Here is a 20,353-nt window from a genome sequence, read left to right on the forward strand (position 1 = left end):
CTTTCAAACCAGGCATCAAATAATGCTACTAAAAACTCCCAAACCAGCAAAATGCATGGTCAGATTTAAATGCATAAGTACTCCTGATGAAGCCAATGAAATTTGAGGTTAAATCACTTTAAAGTGTATTTTGGCTTTTGCATTGTGAGGAGTTTGAGCTCATGTAAGAATGCTTAAAAGTTACCTGCTTCTTTAAGACAATTTGCATGTCTAATTACAGATGTGTATAAAGTTTTGGTGGGTTTTTTTACCTGTTTCTAATTAAGTTTTTCTAATATTTTATGTTATTAGTGGAGAAGTTCTGATACAAAATGTATCTTTGAAATGCATTAATTCCCATATTTTAGAATTTTTTGTTTAATGAAGAACTGAAGGGTCACAAAGAGCTGTAAGGTCAAATGAGCCTCTCCTTTGTCCCCACAAGAGCTAAGGAGTGGCTTCCATCAGCCCTGATTGAAAAATCTCTGGCAGAGAGCTCTGGTTCAGGGGAAAGCTGCTTTTCCTCAGCAGCCAGGTGTTCTCTCCTGGCCCGAGAGCTGATCTCTGCAGCTCCTCTCACACAGCTCTTCATTACAGTTTTTGTGTTCTCCAAATCCATCACTTGGGTTCTGTATTTTCTTCCCCTTGCATTCTGTAGGCAAAAGGAGGAGATCTTTAAATCTCTGTCTGGTTCTTTTCTGAAAAGCCCAAACTCAGCAGCTCTGCCCAGGTCAGGAATCCCTCGAGTCCTGCTGTGGGATACCCAGCACATGCAGAGTGGAGAAGGCTACAGAGAGGAGAGATGAGACTGTCTGAGGAATAGCAGACAGAAATTGGTGAAGAAGGGTCAAAATCAAATCACTAGGTTTTTTCCTAATATTGCCCTGCAAGCTTGAGAGGAGCCACATTTCCTGATCCAGGGGTTTGAAACATCAAGTGGAAGTAACTTGCACTACTCTTCACCAAGTCCAACAATTTCCTGAACTCCCTCAGTATTCACACTCACACAGAGGATGCCAGTGTGATCCTGCCCTGTGTCCCATTATTATCACAGAAACCCACACAAAACCAGGCTGAAATTTTACAAATTACAAATGAAGAAAGTTTCAGAGAAAAATGCCCAATTTGTTGAATAACTGAAATTTTGTTCCAAACATTTTGGGTTTCAAAACTTTCTCCAAATCTGAGCCAAGGTCCTAAGGCTGTGTCCCTAGGGAGCAGGAGCAGTGTGGCAGTCTGCTTGGCAGGACTCCCACGTTTAGCTTGGAGGCAGCCAGCTATGCCAGAGGTTTCAGGCAGTCTGCCACTGAGTCTGCAAGTTGAAAGCCTGGCATGCTCCATCAGTGCTTGCAGGGCTCCCAGGCTCTAGATGTGGAACAAAGAGGGAGCCTGGAGGACCTGGTTTGGCTCCCAGAAGCTGTGGCTCCTGGGCAGCCCCGTTCAGAATCTGAGGGAGCAGACATTTGTGTCAGCTTGGAGATTGCCTGTATGGAACCCAAATGAATGTCAGATTCATTTCTCAGCTAAGTGTAAGACTGCACAGAAATTATGTATAGAAATTTAAGGTTTGTCATGACATAAAGCCTAGATTTGGAAAAGTCAAAAATTCCCTACAATTTGCAAACCTGGCTGTAGGCCCAGCTCTGCTACCAGTGTGGGCCTGTGCTTGAAGGTCTCCAAACCCACCAACCTCAACCAGTATTGTTTCATATTATAATAATGTTTAACCACCAATGCATTGAACCAAGCAATATAGACAGTAATATTAAAACTAGAAGTAATCAAATAATGGCTATTTTGTTTGTCTGTCCATGGCAGTTCTGTTCAAACAAATAACACTCTTTGAAAACCAGCTTTTGATGACTCCTTAAATGAATATCCACCAGTCTCTCTGGTTTTGTGCATAAATCCACTTGGGTACAAGTGTTTCTTCTTCTGCTCTAGACAAACTCCCATCAGGAAGCTCTTTACCCCAGAAGGATGAGTGTACCTACAGGTGTGTGCACAAAATGTCCCAGTGGAGGCCTGGGACCTTGTGGAAGTAGAGACAGATCTTTAATACCAAAAACTGTCTTCTACACATCCTGCCATAAGGAGAGCAGAATCATCTTTACTGACAGTTACTTAAGGGTCTGCAAATTGGAAAATATTGAAAAACTCTGTGAACAGCATCCATTGATGCTCCCAGGAGCTAACAATAGTGGTCTTTCTGATGATATTTGTTGTCTTCTGTTATCACATTTCTGCTTTTCTCCAGATATTGTAATTGAGAGTTATTGTTTTGTCAAGTTTCTTGACAGCATCAAAAAACATCCCCTTTTAATTTTATCTTTCCTTTTTCTACATCTCTCTTTCTGTGTACCATCTGCTGAAGAATTTCTGCCTGTCATGTATCACTAACCACTGTTTTTCTCCACTACAAAAATCTTTGTAGCCTCATGGTGCCCTTGATTTAAATACTCTCTGTGACTTAGTCACTGCTTCCTCTTGGTTTTTTAGCTCATTCTGTTTTATTTCTTCTGAAAGAATACTGGCAGTAAAAGACAAGCAAATATGCATGCTCTCTTACTTTGGATAAAAACTCATTGCTTTTAGATATCTTACAGATGCTCCCTTAGCTGGAGAAGTCTGAAATTATTAGTAAATTATCAACAGAACACAGCTTTTAAGTATGTACAGTATTAACCATTACCCACAAGAAAGACAGAAAAGAGGCAGTTAAAGGCTGTTGGGAAGGCTGAGGAATGCCAAGCTGCTTTTCCAGGGAGAGTGAGGGAGCATGGCTTATTTCACCTAGAAAAATTAAAGCCTCAGCTCCATCATCCCTTCCATCCAGCATAAAGGCATACTGCTAATAAAAGCAGCAGTCCAGCTCTCCTTCCCATGACACCCTGATTGTTATTCCCATCCCTCCCTCTGCACCAGTTTTAATACTTTTGAGGCTACAAGGTGAACTGCATCTATTTGAAAATTAACCAGTTGTGCAGGGTGAGTTATCAGCCAGAGCACATCACCAGGCCAACTCATGGTGTGGCTGCTCTTACCAGTGCTGGGGTTGCTGTGGGGGGTGGTGGCACCATTAAACTGGCTCTGATGAAACATTCAGAAAATATGGATCTGAAAATAACAGGAGCTTGAGGTGTCCTCCAGCAGTGGGCAGAAGCAGTGAAGGAGATGTGGAGCTCCCCCAAAGCACTGAGGATCAGTGCAATCTTTCCTCCCTTTCCTCTCTTTCCTCTCCCACGCTTTGTCTGCCTCAGCCTTTTAGAATATAAATTTCTAATGTGTTTTCTTCAATCCCTGGGAGAATGGAACCCCAGTGTCAGAGCCTTTAGCAGTGGTGCAGTACTGTAGAAGATGCAGGGATGGGCAGCTAAAATGAAGAGGATTACAGGAATAAAAGAGCCTTGGAGAGGGGGTGGCTTAGGGCAGCACAATCAAAGTTTACAAAATCATCAAGGCCTTAGATGTACTAAATGCACAACTGCTGCTCCTGAAATCCCTTGATAGCAGAACTAGGACCACTCACTGAAACTTGTGGAACATCAGATAAAAGCACAGATGAAAGAAAATTCTTCTCTGTGTAGTGGCTACCCAACTTCTCAAACTCATACCACAGGAAGCTGTGGAGACAGACAGCATCAACAGGCTCAGAAGGGGATTAGAGAAATCCATGAAAAGGTCCACAAGCAAACACTGAAGGAAACAGGAGGGATAAACCCTCTCATATTTCTATACAACATTTAGGGATGATACTATGGGAAAGGACTGCAGAAAGCAACCAAGCTTGCATTTTCTCCTTAAATAGCATCCTTTACTGCCCTCTTTTACTGCCATTCTTGGAGAAGGATTACTGCATGCAGCAGTGGTCTGGGAACTTCTTAGGTTGCCTTAAAAAATATTGAAGCTTCTTACAAATATAAATGTTGGCTTAGGTATTCAACAAGTTCTACTGCTGATTAAATACAAAGTAATAATTAAACTCCCAGGAAAGAGCATTTTCTCTCATTTTTTCTGTTTTCTTTTTGTATTTAGACCGAGCACCAAATACTCACAATTAAGCCAGAAATCCACACTTAGATGTATCTAAAGCTTCCTTAGTTAATTGGTGACATCCTTAATTTGTTCCACGTGCAGCACAAATTCCTTTGGGTCTTTGAATGTCTCTTTTTGGCTGTCACAGTCATTTTTCACCTTGACATGCTCAGGTGCTGCTCCCCTTGTGTGCTGATATTGCCCCTCATGCAGGGCCAATCCCAGTGGCTCCAGAGCAGGAGCTGCAGCACCTCCCACAGTGCTCAGCTGGCCTGGTGCCACAGCAGGGCTGTCTTCAGAGTGTGCTGATCATTTTCTCCAGTTTATCGGATTAAACCCGATTACAGGGGTGCACTGGAGACACAGAAACAACAGGCTACTCACTATATATTGTTCTCTTAATGATCCACTTTTGGAAATGGCACTTTTTCATTTATGTTTCTCTCACATTGAATTTAGATCTTTCCTCTGATTAAATTTCTTTCAGCTGGCATCCAAACAGTTAAAATACTGTGATAACATCTATAGTTTCTTACATCATGCATTCATTTACAAACTGAATACATAAGAAAGAATAAAACAAACAAAAAAAATTACTGTGAGACTTTTTGTTGAGCTGGATTATCTGAATGAATTAATGTTCTACTATTCTCTTACCATCTGTATTTAAAATAGATGTAGCATATCTTCCAGGTAGATAATCAGTACAGTTAGACTGACACAACTTCCATTCTATGGGCATTTGTGCCTCTGATTTTGTAAGTTCTTTACACTTTTTTGGGAGTTTGAAATCACAATTCAGTAGCTTATTGCTTGTTAAGCACTGATTAGATAAAAGTGTAATATTTAATAGCCTGCCTCAGTCAAAGAGTTAATTAGTTTCAGTACATTATTCCCAATGACATTGGTGTTCTATTAGTAATTTCAAAAGATGATTTCTGTTGTAAGAATACACTAAAAAAAAAAAAAAAGTTAGGAAAACGAAGAAACATGCCATAAGAAATTATTCATAGCATTTAAAGTTCAAGCACGTGGTAATTTCTACACTTGTGGACACTTTTTGTCAAGAAAACAAATTTCCAATTCTTTTGGTTTCAAATGATTTTTTTTAAGTGATGATTTAATGGAATTTGGCCATGTTTGCATTGCACCAGGCAAATCCTCTATTCAGTATAACCCAGGCAGTGCTTTAGATGGTATCTCTTAATTCAACAAGAAAAAAGAGTTTCCTGATTGACTGAACAGGCTCCTGGACCAGGTGGATGTGTGAGTACCCACATGCACACCCCACTGAGCACTGGCTGTGTTCTCACATCCCATCTCCTGGCTGCAGTGCACATAGAGGATTTCACACACTGTGAACAATTGCACAGGCCACTGCCCACTGGGAGGTGTCAGACAGATCAGTTACCTACGTAAGCACCAGCTGAAACAGAGCTAATCCAAAAGGAGGGTAAGTGATTTTGGTTGAGAGGCATCTGTCATGAATTCACTGCTCAATTCTATTCCAGCAGAGCAGTTTTAATTGGATGGTGGTCACTTAAACTCTAAAATTTAAACCTCTATTCTAATATTCATGTTATCTACCCTTTAAAAATTCCTGGATATTTGAAACCAGGAGCTGGAACAGGTCAGCTTTGGCAGGAGTAAAGAACAGAGCAAACAAAGGTGTTTTCATTCAGCTCTCTCTTGGCCTTTATTAAAAATACTGCATTGTGGGCTGGTATCTATAAAAACAAAAAACAGTGACTTTAATCTCTGTCCCTCAACAACCTGTCTCTGCTTTATTTTTAATGGCAATGGTGTGAAATACCTGTAATTAGAAAAGGATTATTACATAGAAACCTCATAAAGCTCCTTCAACACCCCCACTCAGCACTGTTACCAATCATCATCTATTGCCTATTACAGAAACTCTGTAGACAGCAAAGGAATGGTTTGCAGTTCATACACAGAGTAAGTCAGAATAAACTGTCTTTAAAAACTGACTTACTATTGCTCTTACTTGTTTTTAAGGAGGAATTACATCTTTCTTCTCATAGTTCTCTTTTTTCCCTACTGCTGGATACTCTCCAAAAATGGCATCAGTTCCTTGGGTCCAGAGGTTGTCTGATCAGAGAACAAAAAGTTCTGCACGTTGGAATACAGAATAAGAACAAGGGCTTGAGGCCACATTTGATGAGCCAGGCACTTTTTCAAATTTTTTTTTCCTGTTATTTTATATTTTTCTATTTCCATTGAAGCTAATAGAGAGTATCACTCCATTTCTTTGATGGTATAGAGGTAATTTTGCTTCAATTCTTTCCATCTGCAAGGTTCTTCCCTGGCCAATGGAAGCTTGAATCTACACAGCACTGTGAAAAGGAAACTTGATGGAGAGAAAGATTATGTGTTTGATAAGAGACTGAGATACAGCGTGCGCCAAAACGAAAGTAACTGTCGCTTCAGGGACATTGTGGTCCGCAAAGAAGATGGTTTCACTCATATTCTGCTGTCAAGTCAGACTTCAGAGAACAATGCACTGACCCCAGAGGTAAGTGTTTAGCCCTAAAAGCCAAAGAAAGCCATCCTAATGTGTGGGTTATCTTGCAAACACTGCACTTGAATTCGATTTTATGTATTTTTTTCCCTAATTGATGAACTTAGAAAAGAAGTCTGGAGTACAGACATATCTAACTTTTTCATACTTGGGATTCCTATCCAAAAGAATGCAATGGAAATTAAATTTTAATTCACATGGCTGAAAAAAATAAAAGTCACTAAAGGAATGGCAGAATCAGTATTTCCAGCATGGAATTGTGTGAAGCTGCTTTTCACACATTGAAGTTACTGATATTTACTATCCTAGGAGAAATCTGCTCTCTTTCCTTTTACTAATTTAAATAGTGCTCCAGTTGTATACAGAGAATTTCAGTCTATATCCTGAGACAGCCTTTCTAAATTCCATCTTGATCCCTAATTACTTTTTCTCTGAATCACTGTATTTATTTATGAAATCTTAACCAATTAGGGGCTCTTTCCTCAGCTGAATTGCATAAAGTCATATAACATATAAAAGATAGAAATTAATTCCCTTGTTCCAAACAATATACACACAAAGGCAGACTCAGACTTGCAGCTTGTACCACCCCAGTACACACACGGATCACTGCAAGGGCTGAGGAGCTTTTCCTTCTGTTCCCTGTGGCTGCAATGCCCTGTGACACCATTCCCATGTCAGAAGAAAAGGGGTGTCCATGAGTGCTGGCATCAGGATGGATGTCCTGGAGAGAAGAGGGCACACCTGAGCCTGTTTACACCTGAGCCTGTTCACACCTCAGCCCTGTTCACACCTGAGCCTGTTCACACCTGAGCCTGTCCCACACCTGAGCCCTGTTCCACACCTGAGCCTGTCCCACACCTCAGCCCTGTTCACACCTGAGCCTGTCCCACACCTCAGCCCTGTTCACACCTGAGCCTGTTCACACCTGAGCCTGTCCCACACCTCAGCCCTGTTCCACACCTGAGCCTGTTCACACCTGAGCCTGTCCCACACCTCAGCCCTGTTCACACCTGAGCCTGTTCACACCTGAGCCTGTCCCACACCTCAGCCCTGTTCCACACCTGATCCTGTCCCACACCTGAGCCCTGTTCACACCTGAGCCCTGTTCCACACCTGAGCCCTGTTCACACCTGAGCCTGTCCCACACCTCAGCCCTGTTCCACACCTCAGCCCTGTTCACACCTGAGCCCTGTTCACACCTGAGCCTGTTCCACACCTGAGCCTGTCCCACACCTGAGCCTGTCCCACACCTGAGCCTGTTCACACCTCAGCCTGTCCCACACCTGAGCCCTGTTCACACCTCAGCCCTGTTCACACCTCAGCCCTGTTCACACCTCAGCCTGTCCCACACCTGAGCCTGTTCACACCTGAGCCTGTTCACACCTGAGCCTGTTCACACCTTAGCCCTGTTCACACCTGAGCCCTGTTCACACCTGAGCCCTGTTCACACCTCAGCCTGTCCCACACCTCAGCCCTGTTCACACCTGAGCCCTGTTCACACCTGAGCCTGTTCACACCTCAGCCCTGTTCACACCTCAGCCTGTTCACACCTCAGCCTGTCCCACACCTCAGCCCTGTTCACACCTGAGCCCTGTTCACACCTGAGCCTGTTCACACCTCAGCCCTGTTCACACCTGAGCCTGTTCACACCTGAGCCTGTTCACACCTCAGCCCTGTTCACACCTCAGCCCTGTTCACACCTGAGCCCTGTTCACACCTGAGCCTGTTCACACCTCAGCCCTGTTCACACCTGAGCCTGTTCACACCTGAGCCTGTCCCACACCTGAGCCCGTTCCCCAGGCAGTAAGGGCCTGCTGGATGGCCAGGGCTGCCATGGAGCAGGGAGGGAGCAGCAGGAGCTGCCTCCCAGCACCAGCCTGGCCTGGCTGAGCCTCCTGCAGGCAGAGCTCCTCCAGGGGCTGCCCTCACTGGGGAGATCTCGGCCTTTTCTGCCCCCTCTGTCCTACACAGCACCTTCAAGAGTATATGAAATACCAGTTTGAGCAGCACCTGAGGGAAGAGTAGATTGTAGCTGTGGGGAATCATGTCATTCAATAAGAAAAGGAGTAACTTTGAAGTTAATTACCTACAATGGGCAGGTATGATGAGTCCCCTTCCCAAATGCACACATACACATGGGCAGTAATGCACTGAGTGATATTAACTGGCTAAAACTGATGGTACACAACATTTATCACTCCTAGTTTTTAAACTATGTAATATTTAGAAGGACTGTCTTGGTAATTACCACAGAACACCCAACACTTGCTTTTAACACTAATTTCTTAAAATGCATTAGATTGCATCAAATCCATCACTCCATCTCTGTCTTAATTACCACTAATTGACACTGCAGGTAATTTAGATGAAGGAGCTCAAGGGCCTGAAAAAATATGAAATCATGGACTCTCTGTGTTCAGTCAGAGCAGACATACCTTTACATTGCTGGCTGTGCTGTTCCACATCAGCAGAGTTCAGATGCTCTAACCAGGGGATTAATTCAGCCTCTTTGGATCTGCCAAACCAATCCATTTCATCCTTTGAGAGTTTTCAATATGCCAGGAACCCACCTCTGTGGAAGAATAAATGATAAGCATGTAATAGTCCTCTCCCTGCATCACCAGCACAGACTATTTCTAGAACCTTTACTGCAGCTCACTTGGAAACCAGGAAATGCATTTTAGAAAAACACTTTACTGACCAGGATGGTCAGGAATTAATCAGGTATTGAGTTCTCCACATGGAAATTGTCTGTTTAAACCTCATCCAGGCCAAGAGCAATCACAGGCTCTTGCCCTTGGAAGACTCATGGCTGTAAACATGAAACACCTCATTTGGCCTCAGTCCAGGCTGCTGCCCATGATCATTCACACCACAAAATCCAGCACCTCCAGGACTGGCAATTTCACATTCTTGCTGGCAATTACAGCAAAAACCCAGGAACTGAAAGGAGGAAGGTGTTGAATGACTTGTCCCTGCAGTTTGTCACCCATAGCCATAGGTGAGGCAAACTGACAAAGTGTTTTAGGGATGTTCAGAGCATTTTCAGTTTTGATGCCTTTTATCCCCAGTGAATACGAAATAATAACACACAATTCCTACAAAATGAAAAAAGTGTGTTTCACTTTGTGTAAAGTGCTAACTTCAAGCTTTATTAGACATTCAGTAAATTATGTTTGCCAAATAGCAAATGAATCATTTATTCAGAGCAGGTTTATTTGATGTGCTTAAATAGTGGCCTGGTTATACTTGGCCATCAATGTTAAAGAAAAAAAAGGTGTGCACTGCAAACAATCATTTTAAACTTTTAAACCTAAGTTTATACAAAATCCCATTCACCCCTCAATAGCTCTGCTTCCCTTTGAGCTTTATAGGAATCTTCAGATGAAATTAATAATTGTGTTCAATAATTGGCCCCTGATATTTATGCCAATTAAAATAGCAAAGAACTTATTTATACCCAAAAGAAACAAATAAAGTCTAGAGAAGTCTACCTGACTCCTCATATTGGTAACCCCAGTTGTGCAGGTGATTTTAGCATGAAATGTGCCAACGCTCTTTCCAGCAGCCTTTGCACTGATTGATGTTGGCTTGGTGCTTCTTTAGTAATTGAGTTTTTTCTACAGAAGTGTTCAGGGCACTTCAGAAATTCTTTCTTATTTTTTACACGAGCTTATAAAACTTCCAAGACAGTTCACAAAACAGCACAGTTTGTTCTTATTTCAGTAGCTTAGGCTTGCTACTTTTGTTTGTTAAATACATTTCTGAAATATTTAATTATGAATTCCATTAGGGCTTTTTTTCTTACGGGACTTTTGCTGCTCCTGAAGTTTTTTCTCCAGAGGTGCTGCTGCTGTTTTAACTCAGCACATCTCAAGGATCCAAATTCTGTTTCAGACTAAATGGACCCATCAGCTCTTCTCATTAACACTATTAACAGAGCTAGGAGTTAATATTCCCCTGAATTAAAGTGAAACATTCTCTAAACAGCCAGTGCTTCCACCCAGGAGTGACAGAACTACCTCAAGTACCTTCTCATACACAAGAATCAAGTTTCAAATTTCAATGTGAATAACAATGTTTAAAGTTCTCCCAGGTACGTTTTGGAGCACTGGTTTGCCTTCACTTTTCCTACCCTGGAAATAATAAAAAAGAGGCAGGTACAAGTTTACTGTTCTGTGTAGTTCTGCTCTCTACACAAAAGTAAATTGTGGGTTTGGGCCAGTGTTTGTGCCTTCAGCTTTCAAGGTTCCCAAATCCTTTAGGTGCTGGACAGAAAGGACTCAGAATCTGTAACACAGAATTTGTTTATGTAAAAAAGCACAGCTGGGGAAGAGGTTCTAAGAACAACAGAATGGCTTTAAAATTTGGGTTTACAGTAATATTTACAGAATAAATTATCTTTAAGAATATTCTTAAATTACCTTTAGAATATCACAGTGAGTCCTCAGAGATTCAGAAAAGTTAACTTTTATTAACTAGTGCTTCTGTTTATGTGAACAAGAGACTTCTGTTCAAGATACTTTATGTAATTGTGGTGATAAATTCCTAGCTCTTTGATTTTCCCAGAATGTAAGCAAGATGGAAAGCAAAGGGCACCAAATTCCTTTGGAAATTTCCTACTTCCAGCAAAAGGCATTAAAATAAGCTCTTAGAAGTTTAATTAAGTTTTTAACTGGTTCATGTTTATTTTGCAATATAAGATGTCCTGTTAAAGAATTAATGAGATTACATACTTGAGAGGATTAAACATATAAGCAACTTCTGAGAAGGTGATAATTTTATGATATATTTGTGTTTCAATAAAACAGTAAGTGAAGCAGTAGGTCTGGTCTAAATTTACAATCCAGTCAACTACCATAACCTAAATAACTGGTCCATACTGTTGTGTAAATACTGCCTCAGAAACTTTCATCAAATGCATTCAAATAGAAATATTGTCCCCACAATTGCTGAATGGGTATCATCATGGCATCATACTTAATGCAGCATTCCTCACTGGATAAAAAAATGTATTCCCTAATATTATTTATACATTCACCCTAAGAAAGAGCAGATTGTGAGATTTTTTCCAGTGAATTGAGAGGATAACATTGCATTCAGATGGAACTAGGAAAACCAAAATACTTTCTTTTTTTTTAATTTTATTATCTACCACATTCTAAAGTTTCTCTTTTAACACTGATTAAAGGTTTTAGGGGGTTTTCCCCTTTGTTTCCCCATTATATGTGCAGTGTTGCTGTGTTTCTCCAAGCTGAGGGCTGAGACAGCCTCTGAGACTCTCAGAATAAACAGTGCTCCTAAAATTGCTGATGACATTTTTGTACCTGCATAAGAATTTCGAATACACTTCCAAATTCTGCAGCTTTTAATTACTTCACTTCCACCCACTGTCACACACTCAGTATTACAGACGTTCTGAAGTGCTCTTGTGGAAGTGAAGCATCTGAAAGTTCACCAGCTGCTCTCTCATGGCCAGTCCCAGCAGCCAGTAATACTCATCCTCACACAAACCCATAGGGAAAGCAGCACAATCCATAGGATTTCTATTAAAAGGCTAACCAGGGGGTGGCATCAACAAAACTTCAGTGTTCAGGGACATTTCTTAAACAAGGCACTTCAGAGATCTAAAGAAGTTTTGGTAACAGAAAGTAGTGAACAGAAATAATCACAGGCTAAAAAATCTTGGGTTTCTCTCACATGGAAACTCTATTTAAATCCCCAGCCACATTTAGCTCTCTCTTACCTAAATTTACACCAACAGCAAAGCTTTTGGTGCAAAAGAGAAAGCTTTGAGACAGCAGGACCATGTCTATAGGAAATACTTTGGCACATGGGTATGATGAAGGACAGGAGGTGTCACACTAGATGAAATCAGGGCCCTTGCAGTGAGGAGCAAATTATTTGTAATGAGGAGCACATTATAGAGGAGAGGGGCCTGAAATGAGTTCCAGCTCACAAACCATGCCCAACTGTGACCAAACAAGAAGTTACCCATCAGAAGTTTATGAAATAAAATTTCCTTTCAAAAATCATTAGGAAACAATTCTCTGCTCAGGTGAAAGGCCATTTTCCTACAATACCAGCAGCTCAATTCTATACAAATTTTTATTAGGTTTGATTTATGGTGTAATTAATAGCTTGGTCCAGTTTTAAAACAAAGTCAAAACGTCTCTTTTTCAAGGGACTTCTATGATTTAACTTTTGTAAACTGTAAAAATGAATAATATATTTGTCATGTTGATGTATATGGTGTCCTCTTGTCCTGCTTTGCTCTGGTTGTAGTTATATAAACCAAAGTAGTTGAAGTACTGAAAACTGGGGTTTAAAAATTTTGCTTTCAAGCTGTTGAGGTTAATAATAGGCTTTTGCTGTGATAAATATGTTCCCAAGAATACAGTAATGTACACAATGAAAATTAAAAAGTGATATTTGAAATTATTAAATTGCAATCAAATAGCATAATCTGGGTAGAATTTCCCATACAACAAAGAATCCCCAACTCCTAAAAACTCTTGGAATTAGTAAAACATCAACAAAGCACTGCCAAATAGAAAATATTCTGCAAACTCTCAGTGTTACCATTCTAATTATTCTAATATCATTCTATATTAAAATTCTATATATAATTGATGTAACTATTGATAGTGCCCAAAATTGAAGTCTCTCAAAATCAATAAGGTTTGTAAAAGTAGGGAAATGATATTGCCACGGCATGCATGTCGAATTGTTTACTTTTCTTTATCCACAGATCATGAAGGAAGTTCGGAGAGCATTGTGCAATGCATCAGCTGATGACAGTAAACTCTTACTTCTCAGCGCAGTGGGAAGTGTATTCTGTAGTGGCCTAGATTACTCATATTTAATTGGCAGGTTATCCAATGACAGAAGAAAGGAAAGCACTAGGATTGCAGAAGCTATAAGGTGACCCAAGCTTACCTATGATCTCTAAATTATGAAATGCAGTGTGTGATTATAAAGATATTTATCAGGTCCAAAAATGTTGTATATTTAAATGTTGATTGCATTCCAATTATAGTCCTGCAAATTTGTTTAGTAAAAAGAAACTTGGACCTTTCCATATTAGAAAAGAAAGCACATTTATTCCAGTGCTAATATCCATAGGGATTTATTTTATTCTAATTCTCTGTATTTAATATTTCAAATCATTCCTCTAAAATCAAATACAACTTTGTTGTTGTTTTTCCAAATTCAGTATTGCTTCATGTTCTAAAGTGGTTCCTGAAAGGCAGATCTTTTACTTGTTTTAATATTCATAATTTTAATTAATTTCAGTCCAAATGGGAATCCATGGCTTATATTCTGTTGAAATAGCAGTCTGCCACTGTATTTCAGAACCTTACTAGAAGGGTCTCCACTCTTCTTCTTAAATTTAAATTACTTAATATATATGTAAATGTAATTTTATTTTTGTAACTAAAATGCAACTTTCCTTATATATATATATATCACATCACCTTAATAGAATTCCAGGGTTTATGACATGCAGTCTGCAAATCAATCTGCACAACACATCACCAAATGTTCCATTATCCACTAGGCAGATTTTCCAGTATAAATCAATATTATTCCACTAAAGCCAATGGTATTTCACCAGGAGACAATTTGGTCCCTTTCCCTCCCCCCATTTTCTACAAATAAATATTGTTCTGAGAGCTTTAAAACTTTTTTGCAACAATACTATGAAGGAAAATGAAAGAAATTTTTACAAGATATGTCTACTTGGGATTTATTAGTATAATGTAAGATCAGGTTTAGATATTACACAAAGTATATTAACCACCAATTATCTTGGTTACAACTACTGCAGATCAGCTTGGATTCCAGGTTTAAAAATTGTGAAATTCTCAAAGTAGCAATTATTTTGAAAGACTTTAAAAGATACTTCTTAAATGTAGTAAGTTACAAGCTGTTTATAAGACCCTAAATATGCTCAAATATCATGCAGTGATATTTTTTAAAAGAGAAACCCTTTGAAGGACACAGTCTAAGTTTATTTTTTAAATGTGAGGGGTTTTAGCCAATGTAGAACAAAAAAAAAAAGTGAGGGTAGAAAATCACAATTCTTGTTTGAAAACACAGGCACACTCACCACCCACCAAAAGGTACAAATTTAATATTATTGTAAAAATTGTGCAGTTTGGTGTTTTCATATAAGTTTACATTTATTTGCATACATCTAATATACAGGTGTACTTATCAATCCAACATTTAAATAAGTATAAGCCAGACTGTGATACTCAGTTTTTCCACCCTTGGACTCCCAGAACACTCTTGAAATACTGGTACAATGTACTGCTTGTACCTTGTCAAGAATGTCGGCTTCAGGCCCACTGAAAATAGATTTTTATTGTACTTCTGGAAACAATACCCCACGTTTTCCATTTAGCACTCTCTGTGCTTTCTGTGAACAAAGGACTCAGCTCATGGAAAATAAACTGTAATAAGAGAAGAAAAAATGTCCATTGCTTTTTTCAGTGGTTTCAATGTCCTAAAATACAGCCATGGATCTCTGCCTCTGCTGCTTTACATCAAGTTAGACTTGGATCAAAGTGAAACTGAAGTCTTGGTTACCATGTGTTTCCACTTTCCAAGCGTGGCTCTCCTGTACCGGTCACAAGTTACAGCTGAAGTTTCAATCCCTATCAAGTCTCCTCTCCCATGAATGCATCAGTCATTGGTGCTGTGCCTCAGCCACTGGGGTTGCAGTGAATGGATGTGCAGCACTGCAGCTCCATCCCAGATCCATCCCAGACCCAGCAGTGAGCTGCCACCATCCACACGCTGTCCTGGAGCAGGGAGAAGGGAGAGAGGCTGCACAGTGTGGCCTCCACACTCATGGAAGGCATTCCCACACTGGGCTCACACCACCAGCTGGGCAGCGCTGTGGGACCTGAGCCACAACGTTCTGGGTATGCTCAGAAGAAAACAGACAAGGACAAATTTACTTGCTCAGCTTCTTTACAGCCCTGGATGTAAAGCCTACAAGCCCTGATCAGCAGCAAGAGCCTGGAAGATGCAGAGGTGTCTGAGCATCCCAGCATATATTCCATGGTCAGCCTCCCAGATATGCTCTAGCAAATCCAGAAGCCTCCTGCAGACACGTTCTCCTGTATTTAAGCATCTGGATCTACTGTGCAACAACAGCTATAATGTGAAATCCTTTTCAAAGACTGCTTTGAATTGAAACAAGGATCCTGTAGCCCAGAAACTCCCTGGGTGAACTTATGGTTTGGAGACAAGGAAATGTGCCAGGTTCAGGGTACAGAGACAACCCACTGAAACAAGGCACCAAACAGGAAACAAAGATAAATGGAGTGCTGGTCACTGCAGCTTCTGGAGACCAAAGGCAGGCATTTGTTCCCCTCATCATCTCCCAGTACTGTAGCCTTCCACTCCATCCTAGAGGTAGCATGTTCCATACCCATCCATTTTACCATCCTCTGTGCTCCCCATTCGTCCCTCACGACAGAGGCTCGCTGTGCCTTCTCAATGTTGTGTTCCACTCTCTCCAGGTCCTCCCTTCCTTGCTCACTCATCTGAAGACTTCTTCAACTCTTCCCCTCCATTAATGTGTTCTGCTTTGTTCTTCTTCCACATTATGTTTCCTCTCCACATCCCAAATTGCCTTTCCATATTCACTTCCAATCCCGTTTATCACCATGCTTCCTGCTTTTCTCCACAACACTGGTTTTATCTGCCTCCACAGGGTCCTCAGATTTACTGCCACAATTTATCCTTGGTTTGCTTTCTTTTTACCTATCATTCATCACATCCCTATTCACAACTGCAGTCCTGTCTGAAAGACTTACGTAACTACTGAGGTTCTCAAAATTCTGGAATTAATGAGGTGCAGTGATCACAGTCACTGCTCAGTCATAAACAACCAAAGAAATAATGAGATAAGGGAACAGCATTGTATCTGCAACAAAAACTAATCACAACTCTCCTTAACCCTGCTCTCCTCTAGACAGAAATGGTCTTGAACAGACAAAAACCATGTTCCTTATTTCACTCTCTTTGTCTTGACAGTGATCTCCTGGTTTACTGCTGTGAAGAGAGCTGCATCAATTCTCTATTTTCCCATGGTCCTCCTTACTAGAGGACTTCAAAAACATAATGTATTAATTGAAAATTTAATGCTGGGTCATCTCATACTCTTTGTCCTCATGTAAAACACAGCCAGTGCCCCTGCACTTCAGCCCAGTTGCCACATGTGCTCTCTAACATGCAAGGCCCACCTGTGCTCAGGTACAGAGGCCTGGATCCTTTTGACCTCAGTGGGAGAGCAGCAACTCATCAAGGGCACGTTTGACAAAATGTTCTTTCCTAAAATCTGTCAGCAAAGATGCACTCTGGATCTAATAAATAACCAGTGCAGGGACAGAATCTCCTCTTTTGCTTGGAATTTGATTTATCCATGTCTTTTTTCTAAAGTAACTGAGCATCTCATTTGCCTCCATATACCTGCTGTGCACTGAGCTGCTGAAGCCCATCATTTGTCCACAATTACACTCTTGCTTTTTCCTAATTGATGTAAAGGCCGTTCCATTCAACAGATGTCTTTCCACAGCTGCTGGTAGGTAGCTTATTTAAAAGATCTCCTCATTGCACAGAATTCAACATATTCTAGTTCATTCATCCAGATGAATCCAATGACATTTAACTTCCCTGTAATTTCTCATCACATTACTGGGGTAGTCAGGCAAGGGCATCTGCTATGTAATGGCTTTGCTGAAGATTTTTGCAATGAAGATCCAACTGAAGATCACTCATCGTGTTCAGACTTTCTCTGACTCCTCTTTACATGTCTTGTTCTTTCTGCTGGTGCCATAAACATTACAATCTCCCAATTCACTGATGGGACTTGCAGTAACCTTTGACACAGGATCTTAGGAAAACTTTTCGAAAAAAATTTAAAAATCAGACTGTTATATTTCATCAGCAGCCAAGCAAGGTCCATCCCAGCCACTGTGGAGCAAACCAAGAAGTGCTGCGTGTTCAAACTCAAGAGTTACTGGTCCAGAAGCAAAACTAACCCAACCAAACCTTCCTGCAAAAAGTATCACACTCAGTGCAATCCACTTAATCAGACCATATACAACATACACAAAACTATGCAATAGCCCAGGTACTCAGAAAGATTAAATAACTAAAAATAAGCAGACTTTTCCATGTGCAAACTAGAAAGTATCTTGCAGTTCTCACCTCATAAAACTGGGCGTTTGTTGTGTTCTTTTGTGGTTCTAATTTGTTTTCAGATTAAGTACTTTAAACTTAGATATTTATGTGTTACTTCTGTATTCAAGATCTTTCTTTTATTTTTTATTTTAGGGATTTTGTAAAAGCTTTTATTCAATTTAAGAAGCCAATTGTGGTTGCTATCAACGGCCCTGCTCTGGGGTTAGGAGCTTCTATTTTACCACTCTGTGATATCGTTTGGGCAAGTGAGAAGGCTTGGTTTCAGACACCATATGCAACAATCCGACTCACTCCAGCTGGCTGCTCATCATACACATTCCCACAAATTCTGGGTGTTGCACTGGTAAGGTTTTCCACCTCAAATTGCTGAAGAACCTTTCATAAATTCCTGATCTTCTTTCTCTCTTTAAAAAGTAAACAATTTTCTTAATTGTCTTTAACGGAAATTAAAATTGTGGAAAGTTCATCTAATCACTACCAACTTCTTATCATGAAATAATCTTGGAATTCAATATACAACACCTGCTGTACAAAAGAAAGACTGAAAAAGCAGATTGACAACATCATGGTAGAAAAATGAAGAAATACATTAGCAGAATAACCTTGCAGAGTAGTTGTCTGCATCATGTTAGGAGTGGGCAGTAATACAGGCAGATACTGCTCTCTGCTCTTTAAAGATAATCCACAATGATTCCAGTAAGACTGCTTAGCTTTTACCAGTATAATAAATCAGAATTTGTCTCACAGATATTTCCTACTGGGTTCCATGACTCTCCACACAGTATCACTGATAGTTACTCTTGTAAGATCAGCAATACAGATTCACCATGCATGCCAGCACATTTCTCTTAAATTAAACCCATGCTGTGCTCTGGCCACCTGCACAATCCTTAAATAGCTACTGAAACTCCTTTTAAAGTATTTTGCAGTATGGAAAGATACAGAAGAACATTTGTAATTTAATCGTAAAAATAGCAGGCAAGTATGAGAAAAATTTGAAGGGAATTATAACCCAAGATTACCAGAGTCTTTTGGTTTCACAGGCAAATGAAATGTTGTTCTGTGGGAGAAAGCTGACAGCACAGGAAGCCTGCAGCAGAGGACTGGTGTCACAAGTATTTTGGCCAACAACATTTAGCCAAGAAGTGATGCTACGAGTGAAAGAAATGGCATCCTGCAGTGCAGTGGTAAGAAATCAAAGTCCCTCATTAAATTTCACAGACATTTCACAGAGGTAAGGTGTGCTCCCAAGGCTTGTCACATGTGGGACCTCAGTTTCCACAAGCATACCTGTGAAAGAAGGCTGACATCAGAAAACCTGGATAGGAATCAGTGAGCTCATGGAGTCTCTCATTTTTCAGGGATCAGGATGGGAGAAGTTATTTCCTTTCACAATATTGGCATGTATTCAATGAGTGGCACCTCCTTGCCCCAGATTTTGAAAGGGGATTTTAGCACAGGTTTCCTGCATGAAGGTGTAACAGTCTGAAACTCTACAACTGTACTGGGAAACCTGTAAGAAAACAGATTTGCCCTTCACTTTGTCCTGGCCTACAGGACAGGATTTCAGCTGAATCTGCCTTCTTTCTGCACCTGCACTGCTGGTGCAGAATGTTCCAGACAGAAGGGTAGGATAGTGCCAGCTAAGCTCTGCTGTGAAGGAGAAGTGAGATCCAGACAAGGGGGATTTGAACACATTCTGGTCACAGTGTATTATAACTTTCCTTTTGTGTACACAAAAGTTGAAAGAAAATCCTTTTCTGTCTTTCTAGAGGTTTTTCCCTTCAGGCAGATGTACTCCTATTCTGGGCACATCCTTGTTTAAAAACATGCAGTGAAGAAAGTGATACTGGCTGCAATAAAACTGCAGTAATTAAAGTGAAAACTGTTACAGTTTCTTGCTGTATTTCCTATGTCTGAAACTGTCTCAGCATCCCTCAGTTTCATTGAAAAGATCTGCTGTAAAAGGAGGTAGAGACACAAGAGAATTTTAATTAAATGAAGTGTAGATTAGATCTCACAGAAGACATTGAGAATGAAACTCTCTGGAAATGTAGCAGAATTTTATTTGATGATGCTGATATAATGTGTATTATTTGAGTAGAGAAAACCTCTGGGCTTTACTGTGAATTCTTCCTTCCCTCACTGCTATTGGCTGTCCATGAAATTTTCTCAAGACGCCTTGGAAAGACCAGTGCTGACTTGTGGACAAAGATAAACCTTCAAAGACTTGTTCACAAACAGACCACAAAAAATGCACAGGGCCCTTGATTTGCTACTAACACCATTTACTTGAGCTAAAAACAAATACTACTTTGCAATAGCAGTGTTGAAACCCACAACATGTAGGAACTGGGCTTAACATGAAGGTCTGGACAAAGCTGAATGAAGAGAATGCACCTCCCTTCCCACAGAACATTGTGTTAGTTATATTAAATCTCCTGTCCTCAGCAAATCAGTAATGTAGGAATTATTACTGGGTTTGTTTGACCAGTTCATTTCCTTGTGAGATACAGACTGGTGTTGTGCATTTAAAAACTAATTTAAAGGAATCAATCTCAATGTGTTTAAAAA

The 20,353-nt window shown here is 40.4% G+C and overlaps 1 protein-coding gene across 1 annotated transcript in view; it reads left to right on the forward strand.

Annotated features, from left to right (window-relative positions):
- CDYL2 (chromodomain Y like 2) overlaps positions 1-20,353 on the forward strand; it is a 59,674-nt gene that overhangs the window by 34,097 nt on the left and 5,224 nt on the right. The window contains exons 3-6 of the mRNA XM_058034314.1: positions 6,330-6,547; positions 13,308-13,480; positions 17,912-18,122; positions 18,823-18,966. Of these exons, the coding sequence (XP_057890297.1) occupies positions 6,330-6,547; positions 13,308-13,480; positions 17,912-18,122; positions 18,823-18,966 (746 nt within the window). The remainder of the gene's footprint in view (positions 1-6,329; positions 6,548-13,307; positions 13,481-17,911; positions 18,123-18,822; positions 18,967-20,353) is intronic.

Source organism: Melospiza georgiana, chromosome 14 (genome assembly GCF_028018845.1).
Source record: "Melospiza georgiana isolate bMelGeo1 chromosome 14, bMelGeo1.pri, whole genome shotgun sequence".
In the NCBI taxonomy this organism is placed as follows: domain Eukaryota; kingdom Metazoa; phylum Chordata; class Aves; order Passeriformes; family Passerellidae; genus Melospiza; species Melospiza georgiana.